The 23415-nt window shown below is 43.2% G+C and overlaps 1 protein-coding gene across 14 annotated transcripts in view; it reads left to right on the top strand.

The window, feature by feature from the left end:
- ATF7IP2 (activating transcription factor 7 interacting protein 2) overlaps window positions 1-8275 on the top strand; it is a 70964-nt gene extending 62689 nt beyond the window's left edge. For 13 of the 14 annotated variants that reach the window (XR_016226241.1, XR_016226242.1, XM_089321697.1 and 10 more), the window contains 4 exons: window positions 650-711; window positions 1893-1962; window positions 5881-5978; window positions 6850-8275. Coding sequence is in view for 11 of the 14 variants with exons in the window: in XM_089321697.1 (XP_089177823.1) it covers window positions 650-711; window positions 1893-1962; window positions 5881-5978; window positions 6850-7263 (644 nt within the window). In the remaining 3 variants the exon portion in view is untranslated. Of the gene's footprint in view, window positions 1-649; window positions 712-1892; window positions 1963-5880; window positions 5979-6849 lie in introns of those variants that run through there. The other variant, XR_016226240.1, reaches the window with a different exon arrangement.
- The last annotated feature ends 15140 nt before the right edge of the window (window positions 8276-23415 follow it).

Genomic DNA, 23415 nt, shown 5'->3' with positions numbered 1-23415 from the left:
TTCATTGTAATATGTAGGTTGCTTCTTAAGAGTTTGTGCTTTTTAGACTTACATAAAAAACTTTAACCTTAGATTTCCAGTGATAAATTTCATCTCTTAAAATAGCCATCTTGTTTGGCCCTGAAGTTTTTAATCAAAAATTATTTTTTTTACCATATTAGAATACTTGCATTTTAATTTCAGGAAGCTTTTACTCCAGTTCTGTAGCTACTTAATTGTCCTTTGGTTTGGACTGTTGAGACTGTGAATTAAGGATTACAAAAGATGTCAAGTATTTATCTAAGGCTTTCTACTAGCCATAGGAAGAGCTCTCCTAAGCCATCTCAGGCAGTCTGTTCTGAAGAAAACATTGTGTTCATTTTCAGGTTTATTTTTTCAAATGCTAAAATAATATCCAGGTAGATTTTCCAAAAAAGTGTTAGCAATATGGTTGTAAAGTTACAGAAGGAAAAAAAATCTTTTGATTAATAATTATGTTTTCTTTACTAGATTATTCATCTTTGAGACAATAAAGTCACTGGAATTATTTTTATGAATACATGATTTACTAGTTAATGTGTTTCAATGTTTATCTGTTACAAAGTCTGCAAGTATTTAATAGTTTAGTAAATTTGTCAGATGTATTCACATTTTAATAATTCTCTTTCAGATCTGAGAAAAGTTACATCTGAAAATTCTAGTAGTTCACTTAATGTGGAAACAGAAGTTGTGGTAGGTAACAAATAGTGTTTCTAATTATTGTCCATTTAAATATGTTGTAGAAATTTTATAGAGTTGCTATGTGTTGGAGTAACTTAGTTTTGTCATTCTTTGGCTACGTATATGGATGAGGTGAGGTAGGTTTCCTCCCTCCCCTAATTTGTGTGTGTCAAATACAAATTAATGTCTGACTTTTTAGCATGACCAAGTTCCAGTTAAGTTTAAACACTATACTAGTCTGACTATTTAAGACAACCAGGTTTGCATCCAGCTTACACATTGAAGTCTGATGTGTTAACATAATTGGAAATTTAGTGTCTGACTCGTTAGTATAACCAAGTTTCTATCCAGCTCATACATTGACTGGTTAGCATAACTGATAAATTAACGTGTGATGAGTTAGCATAACCAGGCTCCCTTCCAACTTACACATTGTATTAATGTCTGACTAGTTACCATAATTGAAAAATTAATGTCAAATTTTTTAGTTAATGTATCTGAGTTCCAGACTAACTTACACACTGGCTTATTGTCTGGTAAGAGTAACTGATAAATATATGTGCTAGCATGACCAGGTTCCAGTTTAGCTTATACACTGGAAAGTAGACAGCTAATGGTAAACATAGGTACAACCATACTCATAGACCAAGTTTTTGGTTTTTTTTTTTGTTTGTTTTTTTGTTTTTTTGGACAGGCAGAGTGGACAGTGAGAGAGAGAGAGAGACAGAAAGGTCTTCCTTTTCCGTTGGTTCACCCCTCCAATGGCCGCTGCAGCCGGCGCACCGCGCTAATCCAAAGCCTGGAGCCAGGTGCTTCTCCTGGTTTCCCATGCGGGTGCAGAACCCAAGCACTTGAGCCATCCTCCACTGCATTCCCGGGCCACAGCAGAGAGCTGGACAGGAAGAGGAGTGACCGGGACAGAATTGGGCATCCCGACCGGGACTAGAACCCAGTGTGTTGGCGCCGCAGGCGGAGGATTAGCCTGTTGAGCTGCGGCGCCAGCCTAGACCAAGTTTTTTGACTGTTAGTCATATTCTCAGAAACCATTCAATATATGAAAGAGGTTGTCTTTCATAATAGAGTTAAATTAAACCATAAGAGCTAGAGCTTCTAAATGATAATTTAAAAATCACGTGTTTCACTTTGAAAACGTTTTCTGCTCTTAAAGCAAAACTTTTTTAACAATTTCTCAGGCTGCAGAGATGAGGAAACTTGATTGTGTAATCGATTTGACAAAAGAAGGTCTACCCATCTGCGACACAGGTAAAGGATTTTTTTTTCTTTAATCAAGTGGAAAGGCTAACAACTCAAATTGCACTAATCCTACTTATGAACCTTGTTTTGTTGTGCTTGTGTATTTATAGCTGTTTGTGGTTTTATCACATGTAAACTTGTGTGACTGTCAATATAATCTGAGAGTAAAACTGTTCTGTCACCTTGGCTCCGTCAGACTTCCCTAACTTGACACACCACCTCCTGCCCCAGTTCCTAACTCTGGCAACCACTCATCATTCCTTCATCACTGTTAGTTCATGAATGTCACATAAATGCAGTGATACAATATGTATCCTTCTGAGATTGGTGTCTTTCCTTCAGTGTGATTGTCCAGGGTTATCCACATTGTTGTTATGTATCAGTAGTGTGTTCCTTTTTATTACCAAGTAGCAGCAGTAGCCCATGGTATGGATTTACCTTAATTTGTTTATCATTTACCCATTGAAAGACAACCTAGATTGTTTGGTAGTATTATGCACACAGAAGCAGAAACAGGGATAAGATATGAAAATGTAGAGGCAAAGTGGCAACAGTATCCTCTGTCTCAGATGTAAAGAAAAAGAAATAAAATATAATTTCCTGGGGCTTGGAATCAGGTATAAGGTCTCACCCAAATTTAATGAAAAGTATAAGTCCATGTATTTAAGAAGTTGAATAAACTCCAACCAAGATAAACACAAACATAGCAACACTTCATAATCAAGTTCCTAAAAAAACAGTGATGGGGCTGGCACTGTGGCGTAGAGGGTAAAGCCACTGCCTATAGTGCCGGCATCCCATATGGGTGCGGGTTCAAGACTCGACTGCTCCACTTCCAATCCAGCTCTCTGCTATAGCCTGGGAAAGTAGTAGAAGATGGCCCAAGTCCTTGGGCCCCTGCACCCACATGGGAGACCCAGAAGAAGCTCCTGGCTTCTGACTTCAGATTAGCGCAGCTCCAGCTGTCGTGGCCAGTTAGGGAGTGAACCAGCAGATGGAAGACCTCTCTCTCTGCCTCTCCTCCTCTCTCTGTGTAGCTCTGACTTTCAAATAAATAAATAAATCTTTAAAAAAAAAAGTGATAAAGAGGAAAATGAAGATAAACTACAGATATTACAAAGAAATCCAAGGTTCCTAGCCAGGAATGTCAAGTGTCATCATTCCAAATAACTGTGAACCTAAAATTCTATATTTGGCAAATTCATAGGTGTTTTTCAAAACAGAAAGCAAAATTAAGACTTTGCAAATAGTTTGTTGCCAGTGAACTTTCACTATCAAAATGAAGAAAGTTCTTCAAGTGAAAGGAAAATAATTTCAGATGCAAATCAGATCTACACTGAGTAAAATAACACCAGATTATGGAGTTGATGCTATATACAAATGTTAATGTATGAGGACAATGGGGCAAAAGAGAGCAGAACAATGGAAGTGTGCTTTTATGAGAGTCTTAGGTTATATGAGAATTATTTGAATATAGACTTGGTAAGTTAAAGATACATAATGTTAATACCTACAGCAACAGTTTTTTCTCTGAAGCAGTAGTAGAGCTTGTAAACCAACAGTGGAGATAAAATGGGGCTTTAAAAATACTCAATCCAAGATAAGCCACAGAACAGCAGATAAAGAGCCAATAAGACTTACAGCAAACAGAGGACAAGGGAAGTTTAAACCCAACTCTAATGATAAGAAATGTAAATGATCTCCGGACTCCATTAAAAATCAGACATTGTTATACTAGGTAGGAAACCAAGGGTCAACTATATGATAACTGTTACCTGTGTACTTTAATATAAATACACAGAAAATACAAATAGATTCAACGTAAAAGGATAAAAGAAGATAACCATTAGAAAGCTAGAGTAGCTGTGTTACTGGACAAGTAGACCTCAAGCAAAATATTGCCAAAATATTGACAGGAAAACATAGTAATCTACTTGTGTATTCACTTGAGTAAATGGCAAAAGCCTTGATGCAAAAACTTATAGGACTGAAATAATAAATAGAAAAATAAAGTTATAATTGGAGATTCCAACACTGCTACCTAGTAGTTGATAAAAACTGGAGGCAGAAGGTCAGCAGGGTTATAGAAGTTTAAGCCACACTATCAACCAACCTAACCTAATTGACACTCAGCCAACCATAGGTGAATACCTACTCTTTTTTTCTTAAATATTTATTTATTTGACAGGGAGAATGACAGAGAGGGAGAGAGATTTTCCATCCACTGGTTCACTCCCCAAATGGCTACAACAGTTCGGGTTGATCCAGACCAAAGCCAGGAGCACAGAACTCCACTTGGACTAGGTAGCAGGGGCCCAAGCATTAGGGCCATCTTCCTCAGCTTTCCCAGGCACATTAGCAGAGAGCTGGATTAGAACAACAGTCTATACTGGAAGCCACGCCAGTATGGGATGCTGGCGCTCGAATGTGGGCTGCCTGTGTGGCAAGTGGTGGCTTAACTCACTATGCCAGCCCCAGAATATACAGTATTTTAAGTGCATATGAAACAAGATAGATCAGGTTCTATACTGTAAAACAAGTCTATGTAAAAGGATTGTATAATATAGAGCATAGTTTCTGACATAACACCATAATAGGTAACAGAAAGATAGCCAAACAATCCGTTAGTACTTAGAAATTAAACACACTTTAAAATAACCCATGAGTGCCACAATGCTGGCCCCTAAAAAGGCTTTTTGGTAGTAAATCAAGTGACTAATAAAGCAGCTGTGAAACACAATGCAGAACCTTGGTTATCCTTGTCAGTCCAAAGAAAGTACAGGGGCCAACGTTGTGGCACAGCAGATTAAACCATAGCTTGCAACACTGGCACCCCATATCAAGGAGTAGGTTCAAGTCCTGTCTGCTTTGCTTTCAATCCAGCTTCCTGGTAATGTGTCTGAGAAAGCCAGTAGATGATGGACCAGGTGCTTGGGCTGCTGCCTCTCATGATGGAAAACTAGGTGGTGTTCCTGGCTCCTGGCTTCAGCCTGGCCCAGCTCTGGCTATTGTGGCCCTGTGGGAAATGAACCAACAGATGGAGGATCTCGATATCTCTGTTTTTTTCTCTCTCTCTCTCTCCCTCTCACTCTCTTCTTCCCTCTCCCTCCCTCCCTCTCTCTTCTTCTCTCCCTGTATTACTCTCTACCTCTCTTTCCCCCTCTCTTCCCCTCTCTCTTTCCGTCTTCCCACCACATCCCAGCCTCACTCCTCACCACTTCCTGCTCCCATCACTCATGTCAAATCCCAAATTCCATTTGGGAGACTCATGAAGTATATTATATGGTTATATTGTTGGTCACAGGATTTTTACTGTTTATTAGATTTATTCAGATTTCTGTAACTTAGCTGTCCAGGTAGTCCTAATACTTTCCAACATGAACCCATTTTCTTAACCATCCCTGTATATACTCTCCTCACTTGTTTTCAAATATTCTTGCACCTACTACACTCTTTCTCTCCCCCCTCCGTCCCCTAGTCCACAATTGATAACAAATTTCTTTCAAACTAACACAGACCCCTCATCAGTAGCGAATTCTTTAACCCTCACCTGCATAATTTTTCACTTGAATTCCCAAGACTTGTGTGTGTTACTGTGAACATGAATGGCCCTGTGTTGCAGGCATCCTGTGTGGTCTAATAGAGGAGAACACACCTCTAGGATCACTGAGCAGGGATCCCTCTCCCATGTGTAAATAGACCTCCTTCCCTGTTGCTAGTGACACATGTGTTTACATTACAGAGAATTTTGTCACCTTGAAGGAAAATTGTGTACATTCAGTACCTTTGACATTTGAGCTTTTTTTCAAAAAGGTATTTCACACTTGTAGTTTTAGTTAACACCTACAATATAAACTTTTTGCTTAGAGGCTATGGAATGGATTATTGCAAATACATTTTTACTTTACAACCTTGTCTTGTTCACAGAAAGTCCAGTGTCTACCTTGGAGTCAGTGTTGAAAGCTGTTTTAAACACCAAAGAAACAACCCCAGTGGCACAGAAAGCAGCCCAGAATGCAGCCCAGGTACTGAGATGAAACGCTCTGTAGAAGTACCTGTTTTACTCGTGAAAGAACATTTGGTACACTTTGATTTGCTTTTTTTTAATGTCCTCTTGTGAATCTGCTTATTAGCATAATTAAAATAATTTTGTTGCATTTCCCAGAAACTAGAAATTAAATACATTATTTCACCCAACAAATTAGAACATATTTTTGTTTTAAAAGTAACATCTGGGGCAGGCATTTGGCACTTCTTGGGGTGCTTGCATCCCTTATTGGGGTGCCTGGGTTCCACTCCCAGCTCTGGCTCCCCATTTTCAGCAGAAGATGGCCCAAGGACTTGAACCCTGCCACCCAAATAAAAGACCTAGACAGAGTTCCCAGCTCTTGGCTTTAGGCTAGCCTAGATCCAGCCATTGCAGGCATTAGGGGAGGGAACCAGCAGATGAGAGTTGGGTCTCTGTCTTTCTCCTTCTGTCCCTGTTTCTCTGCCTTTCAAACCAAACAGAGTAATAGCCGTTGTTGAAATAAGTAGAGGGAAATAGGTGCTGTCACGCACTGATGGTTTTCATGTAAATTAATGTGTTTCAGAACAGAATTTGGAAATGACAGAAATGCTATCCAGAATGTCTGAAACTTAACCCATTCTGGACTGGTGATATTCCAAAGTATAGAAATCTTAACTCAAAAAGAGATTTATGCTAAAAAAAAAAAAAAGAGTCTGAATCCAGCTCACATATTCTTGAAATATCCTTTTATTGTTTTGATAAAGAATGGAAAATATCTGTACAAATCTACTTGACCCCAAATATCTGTACAAATCTACTTGACCCCTTTAAAATAATCAGTATCTACCAAACTAACTGGCTAAACTTTCTTACTAATGTGCTTCTAGGTTCTTGATTCCTTTGATCACCTGCCACCTCTCCCAGAACCACCACCACTACTACCTGAGATAGTAGACAAAATTCGAGATACGCTGCCTCCCCAGAAGCCTGAGCTCAAAGTGAAACGGGTGCTGAGACCCAGGGGCATTGCTCTGACTTGGAACATATCCAAAATCAACCCCAAGTGTGCACCTGTGGAAAGCTACCACCTCTTCCTGTGCCACGAGAGCTCTAACAGTAAGTTGATCTGGAAGAAGATTGGAGAAATTAAAGCTTTACCACTCCCCATGGCCTGTACTTTATCTCAGTTTCTAGCTTCCAACAAATATTATTTTACTGTCCAATCAAAAGACATTTTTGGGCGATATGGACCATTTTGTGATATAAAATCTATCCCTGGTTTTTCTGAAAATCTTACCTAAAAAAAAGTGTTCAATAATTATATATGTTTTGCTTCTGAATGTTTTTTTTTTTTGTATTTGTTTTGTTTACAATGTTTCTGTAACACTATTTGTCATTTTTAAGGGCTGTTTGATTGTGAATGGTCTTCTTCTGTATGTTGTAAGTCACCTCTAGTTTCATGAATTTCTGATGAATTTTGCATTCAGTGTGTACTTTTAATGTCTATATTGTAAAACATACACTATCATGGACCCATGTTGCTAAGGTGTGTTGTGAGCAGTACCTTTGGTAACTATGGAGCTGCTGCTGCTGCTGCTGCTATGAGAAGCCCTAGACTATAGGCAGCCATGGAATATTCTGTTGATAATGGCTGTTTGTGACCTACTGTGCTCAGTTATACTGCAAGAAAAAGTGCTCTCTTTACCAAGGCCAGATCATCCCTGGGGTGTGTCTCAACTAACATTTGAAGAAAAGAAATATCCTCCCAGTCTGTTTAAATTCTAAGTGGGTTATTAATTTGCGTACTTCCTTTTTGGTGGGGGAGGGGGTGGAGTTTGTCATTCTTTGGGGAGGGAAATAGTCTGGAGAGTTTTCCTAAATCTGTGTATAGTTACATTTACAAATTAACTTAGATTGTGTGCTACATACACAAAAACAGTATCTCTTAAAAAGCATTGTTGGATCCATTATTTCAGCCTCAAATTTAAGGCTTTAATTAGCTGATTCCCTAAATGCTACCATTTGCTCATTTCCTGGTTGCCATCAGTACTCAGAGAACATAACACTAAGGGGCTCTTAGAGAGATCTCTTGCACACCTGTACCTGAGAGAACAGACTTGAGGTGCCTCTGGTACAAGTAGCCAAGAAATTCTGGACGTGTGAACAGAGACTGCATTGTAATGCAGGGCCCAAAGGAGACCAACTGGAAAAGTAAATCTGGCATGTGGTAAAAACAAAAATAACATTCTTTCCTGATAGGTAAAGTTCTGAGATTTAAAAAATGAATAAAGAGTGGTTTCCTTTGGCGTTGTATGAATGCCTTGACTTCTTCAATAAGAAAGTTATTTTTTTTCAGACTCTTATGTCTTTTCCAGAACATGTAAACTGAAAGACCCAGATTCTGAACCATATCTGAGGGCATGGACTGCCCTCCATGAGGTTTTGTTCAGAATCAGTGACTGGGGGGTGCCCTGCAGCACAGGGCAAGAATTCACCATGAGCATGACTAAAAAAAGACCTGGCCCCGTGAGCAAGGTTTTGGTGCCTAACACTAAAATTGAAGCTACTGAATAAGTTGGCATCTGGAAAGTTGATTGGTGCACAAGTCTCAAGTAAGGAGCTTTCACAGTGATGGCAAGAGGCAGGAAGGCTGATAACACCAGACATAGCGGTGTGGGCTCAAATACCACAGTAGTTCTTGTCTTTTGTAGAGGCAAGGGCAAGATTCTCAGCCTGGCTCTCTTCTGGTGTCTTTGGTAGCTAGGTAAAGGACAAGAAAGTCTTGCCCAACAGTCACTTGGTACTAACACACCCAGGAAGTACCTGGCTTGCAGTGGGAAGCCTTTCTGCCTTCATTTAAGCAGTAGAACCAATCTGACTGATGAGCTAAACACTGACAGTGTCAGAAAAAGCCATGGGGTCGCATATGGGATCACGTATTGCTCAGATACACATCTGATTGGCTTATCCTAAGGCACATGTCTAAGCTGCAAGGTAGACCAGGAAAGCAAACCTTTGGTCTTCAATGCGAAGTGCCCTCTGCTACCCCTTGAGACTTACAAGATGGATGTGGGGGTTCTGGACTGTGTCCCTGGTAGTTAAGCTGGAGCTACCTGTCCCTGGAATGCAGTTCCCAGCTGGTTCAAGGTTACTGTTGGTCACAAATATTGCCTCAAAGTTGGAAAGCATAAATGGAGCCAGTGTCATGATTGACATTCTGAAGGTTGGTACTAGCGTCAGCGTGACAGGTAGTGTGCTTGGTCCCAGCACTGCAGTGGCTGTTTGGCTGTTTTACTGGCTCACAGGCCTACCGCTGCCATCAGAGCCACCTTCAGCTATCCTGAGTACAAGGTGTGTCCATGTGCCACGCCATGCTTTTCCTAGAGCCCAGGATTCCCAGGGTGCCAGGGTATGAAGGTTGGAGTGGTGAGAGACACATTCAGATAATACTTGCTTTTCCCACACCCAACCTACTTCCCTGCCTGTCTGACTGAACCATGTTGACTCCAGGATCAACACTAGACACAGGATAGTTTGCATGGCCTTTTCCACCAGCTGTCACCCTTTGCCAAGTCTAGCATCAGTGGCTCTCAGACCAGAAGAATCCCCAGGCAAAGCAGTACACTTGCCCTGGAATGCTGGGTAGTGTGGCAGCTTTCCCCGACTACCCTGGAAGGCAGCATGGGGGCTGGCATGTGAACCTCACATTCAGATGTGGAGTCTGACTGTGACTTGGGCAATGCATTCTACCCTGAGCCTCCTTTCTCAGTATATGAAATGAAGGCAGTACTGCCCTCCTATATTCTGTCACTGCCTGCCTGCCTTTTTCTCCTCCTCTCTCCTCACCCTTTTCTTCTCCTTTTTTAACCAGTTCTATTATGTGAGAATAAGAACTCTGATACAGGACCTCTGTAAAGAATGAGTTTAGTAAATTCTTTCCAGTCTTAGGTTGCTTCAATATCCATTTTGAATGCAAGTTGCATTTTCTCATACCAGAGAAGCAAGGCTCTGCCTTCTTCCAGTTCCTCGGTGTAATCCCTCCAGTTAACTGCCTTAAACAGCCGCCTCAGGCTGCCTATCTCTCAGTGGGACAGCTAGATACAGCCTATTTGCCTCACCCCCACTGACCCCACACCTGGCACAGACTGCACAGATAGGCCCCAGTGACTGTTACTTGGTCCCAACATGCTGTTTACTCCAAACACTCAAATTGGAACACCCTGAGGGAAGTTAAATTGAGTGTCACACATGGGCCAACAAAGACTTTTAGTCCCATAGGTCCCTCACTCTGTCACTTTTTGTTTTTTTGTAAGATTGATTTATTGGTAATGCAGTGTTAAAGAGATCATCAATCCACTGTTTTCTCCTCAAATGGCCGCAGTGATCAGAGCTGGGTCAGGCCAAAGTTAGGAGTCTAGAATTCCATCTGGGGCTTCCACATGGATATAGGAGCCTAAGGACTTGAGTCATCTCCTTCCCAGGCACATTTAGCAAGGATCTGGATTGGAAGTAGAGCAGCAGGGACATAGACCAGCACCCATGGGAGATGCCGGTGTTGCAGGCTGCAGCTCATCCTGCTGTGCCACCAAGCCAGCCCCATATTCAAATTCCTGCTGATTGAGCTCCTTGCTGTCTCCAGACTTCCCATCTGCCCTTGTGGCCACAACTTTTTTTTCTTTTTTTGTTATGGCCACAACTCTTTTTCAGGGTTCTGTAATAAAATACTTTTGTTGCTTCCTGTATTTTTCAAGTTGTTTCTTCTGTGTCTCTCATGCTAACTCTCCTCCCAGTCAAGAGTCTCTCCTAGACAGGGGCTTTCTTGGTCGGAGTATACTGACACATGTCAGACAGGAGCCACAGGGTGCTGCCAGTATAAACAAGCTTCCTTTGAGAGGGGCACTGGTTATTGGGTCATCAGACCACCCACTGGGATAAAGAAGTGCACGTGGGGATTATAAATTGGGAGGATTCCGAAATGGTAGAACAGGGAAGGAACTTACTGCTCTAGTCTAGGGGAAAAGTTACAGAAACCTTGTAGGGGCTGATGCTGTAGCATAGAAGGCTAAGCCTCCACTGTCACACCAGCAGCCCATATGGGTGCTGGTTCATGTCCTAGCTGCTCCTCTTCAGGTCCAGCTCTCTGCTATTGCCAGGGAAAGCAGTGGAAGATGGCCCAAGTCCTTGGGTCCCTGCACCCAAGTGGGAGATCCGGAAGATGATGCTGGTCCCTGGCTTCAGATCAGCCCAACTCCAGCTATTGCAGCCATTTGTGGAGTGGAACAGTAGATGGAAGAGTTTTCTGTCTCTTCCTCTCACTCTGCTTCTCAAATAAATATAATATATTTTTTTAAAAAGATGGAGAGAGTGCAATCCTGGGAAAGAGGGTGAAAACTGCAGGGGAAATGCCACGCAAATTAGAAGGGCACAGTGGATCTACATGGAGGGTATGGACACACACTGCTCAGGACCTCAGCAGGCAAGAGCCTCAGTAGCAGCTTTGGAAAGTGATTTAGGACCAGACTGCAGCAGCCCAAACCATGGGCGATAAAGCTGCAGGAAGAGCCTGGTATGAATCTTGGAGCCCAGTGGGAGACAGTACACCTTGCCATCCTAGAGAGAAAAACAAAAGGGGAGGAGAGGGCACGTTTCCCTCTCCCCAACCACCTAGCACTGGCATCCTCTAGCTGAGAGAAGGCGGGCACCATTTTGGACATCCATAACAGCTGCACTAGCTTGTGACCATGTACCCAGCAACCAGCTGAGAGGAGACTCCTGAGTCTGGTAGGGAAAATTGACGGGGCTGGGTGCTAGAACTGTGAAAGCACTGGCTGTGTGGGAGTGCTGTGGCTGGGTCTCTGAGCAGTCACTGTGGGCGGCTCCACAGCTCAGGGCTCCCTGATTGCCTGGTGAGGGTCATTGCTACAGGACTGCACACCCTTTGTGTGGCTCTTACAGAAGCATAGATGAAAATTACACCCACTGAGACTAGCACATGGGCTCTGAACTCCTTGGAGGAAAGGAGGTGAGCATGAGACTATGCCAAAAGAACTGATCAACCCCCACCCCCCAAACTCCAATTAAAAGAGATTTACCACAACCAGCTTTGGTGTCACCTTGGACACTCCCCTTACCCTAGAGCACTGAACAGAGCTCCATGGCCACACCCAGCACACACCTCTGGGTATTCACTCAAAGAGCAGATACTCCACTAAGCCACAGAGGCTTCTCCAAAGATAAAAGACATCACAGGGGAAAAGAAATGAATAAACCAACAAGTATCTCCACAAATGCCCAAAATAAATGCAGAAGTTCAAGAAACAAGAATAAGGAAGACAACATTATGCCACAAAAGGATATAACATTTCAATACTAGAATGTGAAGATGAAGGGATTGAAGAAATGCCAGAAATAGAATTAAAACTAACCGATTGTAGGATTACTTAGAAGTAATTATAAGCAAATCCACAAATTAAAGAAATCCATACCCAATATAAATAAAAATTTTTCCCATGAAATTGAGATTTTAAAGAGAAATTGAAATATTGGAAATGAGGAATTTAATAGATCAAATAGAAATGCAGTGGGAAGTCTTAACAGACTCACTGAGGCAGAAGAAAGAATATCTGAGTTTGAAGAAAAATGGCTGGAAATTTTACAGTTAGACAAAAAAAAAAAAAAAAAGGAAGAAATCAGAAAACTAAAAAATAGTGTTGGAGATTTTTGGGATACTATCAAAGGACCCAGGATATATGGGTCTTAGGAGCTCTTGAAAGTGTGGGAAGAGAGGATGGATTAGAAAGCCTTTTTAGTGAAATAATTACAGAAAACTTCCCTTATAGAAGTAATGGGACATCCAAGTACAAGAATCACATAGAACTCTAATAGACATGACCAGAAAAGATCTTCACCATGACACATTGTAGTCATACTGTCCAGCGTATAACAAAAAATTCCAAAATGTGCATGAGAGAAACCCAGATTACTGTGTTTCTGCCAGATTATTTTCAGATGATCTCCAATTAGACTCATGGCTGCTTCTTATCAGAAACCCTAAAAGGCCAGGAGAGAATGGTGAGATATATTCCAAGTCTTAAGAGAAAAAAATTGTCAACCCAGAATATTATACCTTGCAAAGCTCTCATTTATGAATGAAAGTGAAATAAAGACCTTCCATAACAAATAGCAATTGAAAGAGTTTGTCACCACTCATCCAGCTTTCCAAAAGATGCTTAAGGATGTGCTACACACAGAAATATGGGCATCATTATCAAAGAAGGGTAAAGCAGACAATCTCCCAGTAAAAGTACAAAGAAAATCCACAGAAAACAATAGGGATATTTATGGAAAAATGGCAGGGTTAAGTTATTCCTTATCAGTTGTCACCTTGAATGTAAATGGCCTCAACTTTCCAGTTAAAAGATGCAGACTGGCTGAATGGATTAAAAAAATAAAACCCATCTATTTGCTGCCTACAAGAAACACATCTCACCTACACAGATACACACAGATTGAAAGTGAAAGGGTAGAAAAAGATATTCCCTGCTAGCAGGAACCAAAAAAGAGCTGGTGTAACCACCCTAATATCAGAAAAAATAGACTAACACAGAAACTGTTAAAAGAGACAAGGGCACTCTGTAATGATTAAGGGATCAATTCAACAGGAAGATTTAACTATTATATATGCACCTAATTACAGGGAACCTGGCTATTTAAAAGAAATGTAAAGGGATCTGGGGCTGGCACTGTGGTGTAGTGGGTAAAAGCTGCCACCTGCAGTGCCAGCATCCCACGTGGGCGCTGGATTGAGTCCCAGCTGCTCCACCTCTGATTCAGGTCCCTGCTGATGGCCTGGGAAAGCAGTGGAAGATGGCCCTAGTCCTTGGGACCCTGCACCCATGTGGGAGACCTGGAAGAAGCTCTTGGCTCCTGGCTTCAGATCGGTGCAGCTCCAGCCATTGCAGCCATCTGAGGGGTGAACCAGCAGATGGAAGACCTCTCTCTCCCTCTCTCTCTCTGCCTCTCTGTAACTCTGCCTTTCAAATAAAGTAAATCCTTAAAAAAAAAATGTTAAGGGATCTAAAGGGAGACATAGACTCAAACAATAATAATGGGGGACTTCAATACCCCCACTTTAAGCCAGGGGCAGATCAACCAGACAAAATCAGCAAGGAGACAAAAGACAACGCTATAGACCTAAGAGACCTAATAGGTATCTACAGAGCTTTCTAACCTACAGGCACAGAATATACATTCTTCTCACCAGTGCATGGAACTTTCTCTAGGATTGACCACATGCTAGGCCATAAAGCAACTCTCAGCAAATACAAAAAAATTGAAATCATGCTATACATATTCTCTGACCACAATGGAATGAAGCTGCTAATCAACAACTCAGGAATCCTGAGATCATATGCAAACACATGAAGACTGAACAACATGTTCCTAAATGAACAGTGGGTCACTGAAGAAATTTTAAAAATTTCTGGAAACAAATGAAGATGACAATACAACATATCCAAACATGGGATACAGCTAAAGCAGTGTTAAGAGGAAAGTGTATAGCAATTGGAGCCTACATCAAGAAATTGGAAAGACACCAAATTAACCAGCTGTCAGTGCATCTCAAGGACCTAGAAAGACTGCAGCAAACCAAACCCAAAACTGGTAGGAGAAAGGAAATAATTAAAATCAGAGAAGAAATCAACAAAATCAAAACCAACAAAACAATACAAAAGATAAGCAAAATTAGGGCCTGCGGGTGCTGTGGCTCACTTGGTTAATCCTCTGCCTGCAGCGCCGGCATCCCATATGGGCACTGGTTCTAGTCCTGGCTGCTCCTCTTCCCGTCCAGCTCTCTGCTGTGGCCCGGGAAGGCAGTGAAGGATGGCCCAAGTCCTTGGTCCCTGCACCTGCATGGGAGACCAGGAGGAAGCACCTGGCTCCTGGCTTCGGATCAGTGCAGCAACAGCCATAGCGGCCATTTGGTGAGTGAACCAGTGGGAGGAAGACCTTTCTCTCTCTCTCTCTCACTGTCTATAACTCTACCTGTCAAATAAATACAAAAAAAAAAATCAGCAAAATGTAGAGCTGGTTTTTTGAAAAAAAAAAAATAATAATAATAAAATTGACACACCCAAGTAACCAAAAAAAGAAGAGAGAAGACTCAAATTAGTAAGATCAAAAATGAAAAAGGAAATTTAACAACAGATACCACAGAATTAAAAAGAATCATCATCAAAAATTACTACAGGGGCCAGTGCTGTGGCATAGTGGGTTAAAGCACTGGCCTGCGGTGCTGGCATCCCATATGGGCACTAGTTCTAGTCCCAGCTGCTCCTTTTCCAATCCAGCTCTCTGCTATGGCCTGGGATAGCAGTGGAAGATGGCCCAAGTCCTTGGACCCCTGCACCCACGAGGGAGACCCAGAGAAAGCTCCTGGCTCCTGGCTTTGGATTGGCACAGCTCCAGCCATTGCAGCCATCTGGGGGGTGAATCAGCGGATGGAAGACCTCTCTCTCTCTCTCTCTCTGTCTCTACTTCATCTGTAACTCTTTCAAATAAATAACATAAATCTTTTTTAAAAAGTGACTACAAAGAGCTGTATGCCGACAAACAGAGAAACCTAGAATAAATGGATAGATTCCTGGATACATACAACCTACCTAAATTGAGCCATGAAGACATAGAAATTCTAAAAAACAAAACAAAACAAAACCATAACCAAGACAGAAATTCAATCAATAAAAAAGACCCTTCCCCTTCCAACAAAGCAAAGCCTAGGACTTCATGGCTTCACAGCTAAATTCTACCAGACATTTAAAAAAGGACTACTTCCAATTCTTCTCAAGCTATTCAAAACAACTGAAAGGGAGGGAATCCTCCCAAATTCTTTCTATGAAGCCAGCATCACCTTAATTCCTAAACCTGAAAAAGAAGCAACTATGAAAGAGAACTACAGACCAATTTCCCTGTTGAACATAGATGCAGAAATCCTCAACAAAATTCTAGCCAATTGAATCCATGAACACATCAGAGGTTATTCACCTGGTCCAAGTGGGATTTATCCCTGGTATGCAGGGATGGTTCAACATTTGCAAATCAATCAATGTGATACATCACATTAGCAAACTGCAGAACAAAAACCATATGGTAAAGTGGCAGGATACAAAATCAACACACAAAATCAATAGCCTTTCTTTTCTTTTTTTATTTATTTGACAGACAGTGAGAAAGAGAGACAGAGAGAAAGGTCTTCCTTCCAATGGTTCACCCCCCAAGTGGCTTCTATGTCTGGTGCTGCACTGATCCGAAGCCAGGAGCCAGGTGCTTCCTCCCGGTCTCCCATGCAGGTGCAGGGGCCCAACAACCCGGGCCATCCTTCACTGCCCTCCCGGGCTACAGCAGAAAGCTGGACTGGAAGAGGAACAACTGGAACTAGAACCCGGCGCCCATATGGGATGCTGGCACCACAAGTGGAGGATTAACCAAGTGAGCCACGGTGCCAGTCCCAAAATCAATAGCCTGTCTATACACATACATTGCAGTGGCTGAGATGGAGCTTCTAAGATCAATCCCATTCACAATAGCTGCAAAAAAATTAAATATCTTGGAATAAATTTAACCAAGGACATCAAAAATCTCTATGATGACAATTATAAAACATTAAAGAAAGAAACAGAATACACAAAAAATGGTAAAACCTCCCATGTTCATGGGTTGAAAGAATCAACATCACCAAAATGTCCATACCACCAAAAGCAATCTACTGATTCAATGTGGTACCAATCAAAATACCAAGGACATTCTTCTCAGATCTAGAAAAAAATGGTTCTGAAATTCATATGGAGACAAAAGAGACCCTGAATAGCTAAAGCAATCTTATACAACAAAGACAAAGGTATCACAATACCAGATTTCAAGACATACTACAGGGCAGTTATAATCAAAACAGCCTGTCTACTGGCTCAAAAACAGATGGATAGACTAATGGAACAGAATACAAACTCCAGAAATCAACCCATGTCTCTATAACCAACTTATCTTTAAGAAATGAGCTAAAATCAATCCCTGGAGCAAGGGAAGTCTCCTCTACAAATGGTGCTGGGAAAACTGGGTCTTCTCATGCGGAAGTATGAAACACTACTCCTACCTTACACAAAAATCCACTCAAAATGGATCGAAGACCTAAATCTATGACCCAATAACATCAATTTATTAGAGAACACTGGGGAAACCCTACAAGACATTGACATAAGCAAAGAGCTCTTAGAAAAGACCCCAGAGGCACAGGCAATCAAAACAAAAATTGGGTGCCGGTGCTGTGGCACAGTGGGTTAAAGCCCTGACCAGAAGTGCTGGCATCCCATATGGGTGCTGGTTCTAGTCCTGGCTGCTCCTCTTCTGATCCAGCTCTCTGCTATGGCCTTAGAAAGCAGTAGAAGATGGCCCAAGTCCTTGGGACCCTGCACCCACATGGGAGACCTGGAAGAAGCTCCTGGCTCCTGGCTTCGGATTGGCGTAGCTCTGGCTGTTGTAGCCATCTGGGGAGTGAACCAGCAGATGGAAGACCTCTCTCTGTCTCTACTTCTCTGTAATTATGTCTTTCAAATAAATAAAATAAATCTTTAAAAAAAAAAACACCCAAAATCAAATTTGAAGCTTCTGCACTGCAAAAGAAACACTCAGTGAAGTGAAGAGCTAACCGAAAGAATGAGAGAAATGATTTGCAAACTACACAACCGATAGAGTATTAATATCCAGTACTAATTAAGAAATGGGCAAAGGATTTAAACGGGCATTTTTCAAAGAAGAAATCCACATGGCCAACAGACCCATGAAGAAATGCTCAGGATCACTAGCCATCAGGCAAATGCAAATCAAAACCACAATCAAGTTTCACCTCACTCCCATTAGAATGACTTTCATACAGAAATCAACAAACAACAAATGCTGGCGAGGATGTGGGGGAAAAGGTACCCTAATGCACTGTTGGTGGAAATGTAAACTGGTAAAGCCACTGTGGAGGAAAGTACGGAGATACCTCAGAGGTCTGAATACAGACCTACCATGTGACCTATCCATCCCACTCCTGGATTTTACCCAAGGGAAGTGAAATCAGCATATGAAAGAGTTATCTGTATTCCCATGTTTATTGCAGCTCAATTCACAATAGCTAAGATATGGAATCAATCCAAATGTCCATCAACTGAAGACTGGATAAAGAAATTATGAGATATGTACACCATGGAATACTACACAGCAGTTTAAAAATGAAGTCCTGTCTTTTGCAATAAAATGGATGAAACTGGAAAACATCACACTTAGTGAAATAAGCCAGTCCCCAAAAGACAAATATCATATGTTCTCCATGATCTGTGGTAACTAACAGAGCACCTAAAAGGCAACCTACAGAAGTGAAATTGACACTTGAAGATCCAATGACTTTCAACAGCCCTTGTCTCGACTGTTGAGGAACAGTTTTTCTTTTTCATACAATTTGTTGAACTCTTTACTTAGTATGGAGTTAATCTTATGTGTATAGAGTTAATTGAAAATTGATATTAATAAAAAATAAAAATAGGAATAGGAGATGGAGGAGGAAGAAGAGTGAGAGTTCTGGTGGGAGGGTGGGTAGGGAGGAAGGAATCACTGTTACTAAGTTTGTATACCTTAAGTAAAAGATTTCTGGGTTAAAAACTAAAATTAAAAAAGAGTGAATTATAATTTGAGAAAAATAATTACCCATGGAAGGCAAACTTGACCACTGCTCCTGGAGTCCTCAATGCAAGGCTAGATTTCACAGTCACTTTTTAAAGAGAGACTTCAATCAAATTAGAGGGTCACACTTTTAAACAACACAGAAGGCAGCCATAAGATGAGAGTTTACACATTACATGGATGATGCTAACAATCACAGTGATGGCAATGTCAGGAGTTAACGTTTCTTGAACACTTACTATGTGCCAATTACTATGCCTAATGATTTAAGATTTATTTATTTGAAAGACAGAGTTACAGAGAGAGGTGGAGATACAGAAGTCTTCTACCCGCTGGTTCACTCCCCAGTTTGCTGCAATGGCTGGAGTTAAGTCAATCTGAAGCCAGGAGCCTGGAGCTTATTTAAGGTCTCCCAAGCGGGTGCAGGGTGCCAAGCACTTGGGCCATCCTCCGTTGCTTTCCTAGGTGTATTAGCAGGGAGCTGGATTGGAAGTGGAGCAGCTGGGGCTTGAAGTGGTGCCCATATGGGATACTGGTGCTGTAGGTCATGGCTTTAACCCACTGTGCTCCAGTGCTTAGTGATTTCTGTGTGTATTATCTAACTTAATCCTCACCTAATCCTAGGAGATCAATAATGTGTTTATTCCCCTGTTATAGTTGAAGAAACTGCTGAACTGCTGCCTAGAAAGTTTAAGTGATCTGTCCAGACTGGTAAGTGTGGAACAGGGGATTGAACGTCAGCCATCAGATTCTGGAGCAGCAGCTCCAGCAATGGACCTCGAAACAGAGACTCTGAGTTCTCTTTCCAAGGCTGATTTGAAGATAAGGGCCAGGTGTGCCCTTGGCAGTGAGCAGTCTTCACTTGAGATTGGATCAGCGGAATGATCCATGAACACAGTTCAAAACAGACTTTTCTACCAAACAAGGGTCCTAGAAATGTCTTCACAGTGAGGGGTTTCTCAGCGCCGTGGAAGCCATTGGTGATCTCAGCACTAGCTCTGACATTCACCCAGCATTTGTTATTTTAAGATTTTATTTATTTGAAAGTCAGAGAGTTACACAGAAAGAGGAGAGGCAAAGAGAGAGAGAGAAAGGTCTTCCATCTGCTGGTTCACTCCCCAATTGGCCATAATGGCTGGAGCTGTGTCGATCCAAAGCCAGGAACCAGGAGCTTCTTCCAGGTCTCCCATGCAGGTACAGGGACCCAAGGACTTGGGCCATCTTCTACTGCTTTCTAAGGCTATAGCAGAGAGCTGGATCGGAAGCGGAGCAGCTGGGTCTTCAACCAGCACCCATATGGGATGCTGGCGCTTCAGGCCAGGGCTTTAACCTGCTACACCACAGCACCGGCCCCTCACCCAGCATTTGAAAAGAAGCTCTGGACACAACTTGGGTCAACCAAGGTCCTGGGAACTGAGTTCCTGGCAGGTTCCTTTTTGGCCATCCAGTTGATCTACCCCTGTTTGATTGTCACTTGATAGCCAAGAAGAGATACCCACATTCCACATTAGAATTCCTGTATTCCATACTGATCTCTAGCTCCTGACTCCAGCTTCCTGCCAGTGTAGACCTTGGGAGGCAGCAGTGACAGCTCAAGCAGTTGGGTTCCTGTCACCCACATGAGAGACCTGTGTTGAGTTCCTGGCTCCTGGCTTGGGTGGACCTGACCCAACTTCGGCCAATGTGGGCATTTGGGAATTAAAAAGCAGATGGGAACACACCCTCTCTCTGCCTAGAAAATACATAACTTTTTTAAGATTTATTTTATTTGAAAGGCAGAGAGAGCGGGCGAGTGCACGAGCACGCTTCCATCTGCTGGTTCACCAAGCAAATGCCTTCAAAGCCTGGGACTGGGCCAAGCCAAAGCCAGGAGCCAGGAGCTTCTTCTGGGCTCCTCTGGGCCATTCTCTCTGCTCTCCCAGATGCATTAGGGAGCTGGATGGGAAGCGGAGCAGTCAGGACTTGAACCCTCACCCACAAGGGATGCCAGTGCTACAGGTGCCAGCTTAATCCACTATGCCACAACACCAGCCCCTAAAATACATAAAATTTTAAAATAAAGTTCTTTAAAAAAAAAAAAGTCAAATTAGAGGAAAACCACAATGCACAATAAGATAATATAAAGTACCCATGACAAAGCAAGTCCTCTTTATAAATGGTAGAGAACAGGCCGGCGCCGCGGCTCACTAGGCTAATCCTCCGCCTTGTGGCGCCAGCACACCGGGTTCTAGTCCCGGTCGGGGCACCGGATTCTGTCCCGGTTGCCCCTCTTCCAGGCCAGCTCTCTGCTGTGGCCTGGGCGTGCAGTGGAGGATGGCCCAAGTGCTTGGGCCCTGCACCCCATGGGAGACCAGGAGAAGCACCTGGCTCCTGCCTTCGGATAGGCACGGTGTGCCAGCCGCAGCGTGCCAGCCGTGGCGGCCATTGGAGGGTGAACCAACGGCAAAAAGGAAGACCTTTCTCTCTCTCTCTCTGTCCACTCTGTCAAAAAAAAATAATAATAAATAAATGGTAGAGAACAAACAGTAAGAAAAAACTGACGGGGCCAGACCTGTGGCACAGTGGGTTAAGCCACCGACAGCCCCAGCATTCCTTATGGACACTGGTTCCCATCCTGGCTGCTCCACGTCTGATCCAGTTCCCTGCTAGAGCAGTGGAAGATGACCCCAGTGTTGGGGCATGAGAGACCTGGATGAAGCCCCTGGCTGCTATCTGGCCAAGCACTGGCCATTGCAGCCATCTGGGGAATGAACTTGTAGATGGGACATATGCCTGCCCCTCCCTCCCTCCCTCCCTCTCTCTCTCTCTCCATATATATGTATGTGTGTGTGTATGTATGTATGTATATGTATATATAAAACTTTCAAAATAAATTGATGCATCTTTTTTTTAAAAAATATTTATTTGAAAGGCAGAGTTTCAGAGAGAGAAGCCACAGAGAGCTTCCGTCTGCTGGATCACTCCCTGAACGGCTTTATGAACAGGGCTGAGTGGGAGCTTCTTCTGGGTCTCCCATGTAGGTGCAGGGGCTCAAATACTTGGGCCATCTTCTGCTGCTTTTGACAGGGGACTGGATCAAAAGCAGAGCAGCTGACACTCAAACTGGCACCCATATGGGATGCTGGTGCTGTAGGTCATGGCTTTAACCCACTGTGCCACAGCATCAGCCCCTAAATAGATCTTTTAAAGAGAAGAGGGGGTTAGAACCACAGTAAGACACTACTTCATCCTCATTAAGGTGGCCATTACTTTAAAAAAAAAAAAAAAAAGAATAGGGGTGGCTGTTGTGGCATGGTGCATCAAGTCACTGCTTGGGACATTCCCCTCCCATTTCAGGAGCCCCAGCTTTTCCACTTCCAATCCAGCTCTGCTAACGTGCCTGGGAGGCAGCGAATGATGGCTCAAGTGCTGGAGGCCCAGGTGGAGTTCTTGGCTCCTGACTTCCACCTTCAGCCCCAGCTATTGTGAACACGTGCAGGGTAAACCAGTGCACGGAAGACCTCTCCCTCCCCCTCCTCCCGCCCCCCCCCCCACCATCCCTATCACTCTGCCTTTGAAATCAATCAATAAATCTTTTTTAAGAAAACAGCCCTAGGGCCCGTGCCGTGGCTGAATAGGCTAATCCTCCACATGTGGCACCGGCACACCGGGTTCTAGTCCCGGCTGGGGCACCGGATTCTGTCCCGGTTGCCCCTCTTCCAGGCCAGCTCTCTGCTGTGGCCAGGGAGTGCAGTGGAGGATGGCCCAAGTGCTTGGGCCCTGCACCCCATGGGAGACCAGGAGAAGCACCTGGCTCCTGCCTTCAGATCGGCGCAGCACGCCAGCCGTAGTGGCCATTTGGGGGGTGAACCAACAGATAGGAAGACCTTTCCTCTAACTCCACCTGTCAAAAACAAAAAACCACAGCCCTAAATGGTACAGACACTGTGGGAGGATTGGGTTGTTGTTCAATAAACTCAGCAGAGGCACCGTGTGGTCTAGCAATTCCCAAAGAGCCGAGAACAGAGAACAAGTATGTGCATAGCCATGGTCACAGCAGCGCCAGTCCTGACGGCCAGCGGAAGCAACCCCAGTGTCCCCGGGATAAACAAATGGCTGCCAGGGCCAGGAGGGCAGGGTCAGCACTGGTGCCCCATGGGCACACAGTTTGGAAAGATGACCAGGGCCAGGAGGGCAGGGTCAGCACTGGTGCTCCTTGGGCACACAGTTTGGAAAGATGACCAGGGCCAGGAGGGCAGGGTCAGCACTGGTGCTCCTTGGGCACACAGTTTGGAAAGATGACAAGGCTCTCAAGATGAGTGGTGGTGGCCATTGTACAGCCATGTCATTTACTTAATGCCACTAAACTGTACACTCAAAATGGTTAAGGTGGGGTGGGTGTTGTGGCTTGACGTGTTAAGCCACCACCTGGAACACCCACAGCCCATATCAGGGTTCTAGCTCCTCTGCTTCTGATCCAACTTCCAGTCCACGTACCTTGGAGGCAGAAGATGAAGGCACAAGTACTTGGATCCCTGCCATCTACACAGGAAACCGGGATGGAGTTCCAAGCTCCTGGCTTCAGCCTGGTCCAGCAGCCCTTGGTTGTTGTGAGCATTTGGGGGGTAAACCAGTGATTAGAACATCTCTCTTCTCCATCTCTCCTTCTTTGTCACTCTGCCTTTCAAATCACTTTTTCCCTAAAAATGGTGAATATGGTACATTTTATGTTTATTTTACCATAATTTTTAAATTTT

Source organism: Oryctolagus cuniculus, chromosome 19, assembly GCF_051225735.1.
Source record: "Oryctolagus cuniculus isolate XC-2025 breed Fujian yellow rabbit chromosome 19, ASM5122573v1, whole genome shotgun sequence".
Classification (NCBI taxonomy): Eukaryota; Metazoa; Chordata; class Mammalia; order Lagomorpha; family Leporidae; genus Oryctolagus; species Oryctolagus cuniculus.
Note: the sequence above shows the minus strand (reverse complement) of the source record. Positions and strands in the feature narration are given on the sequence as shown.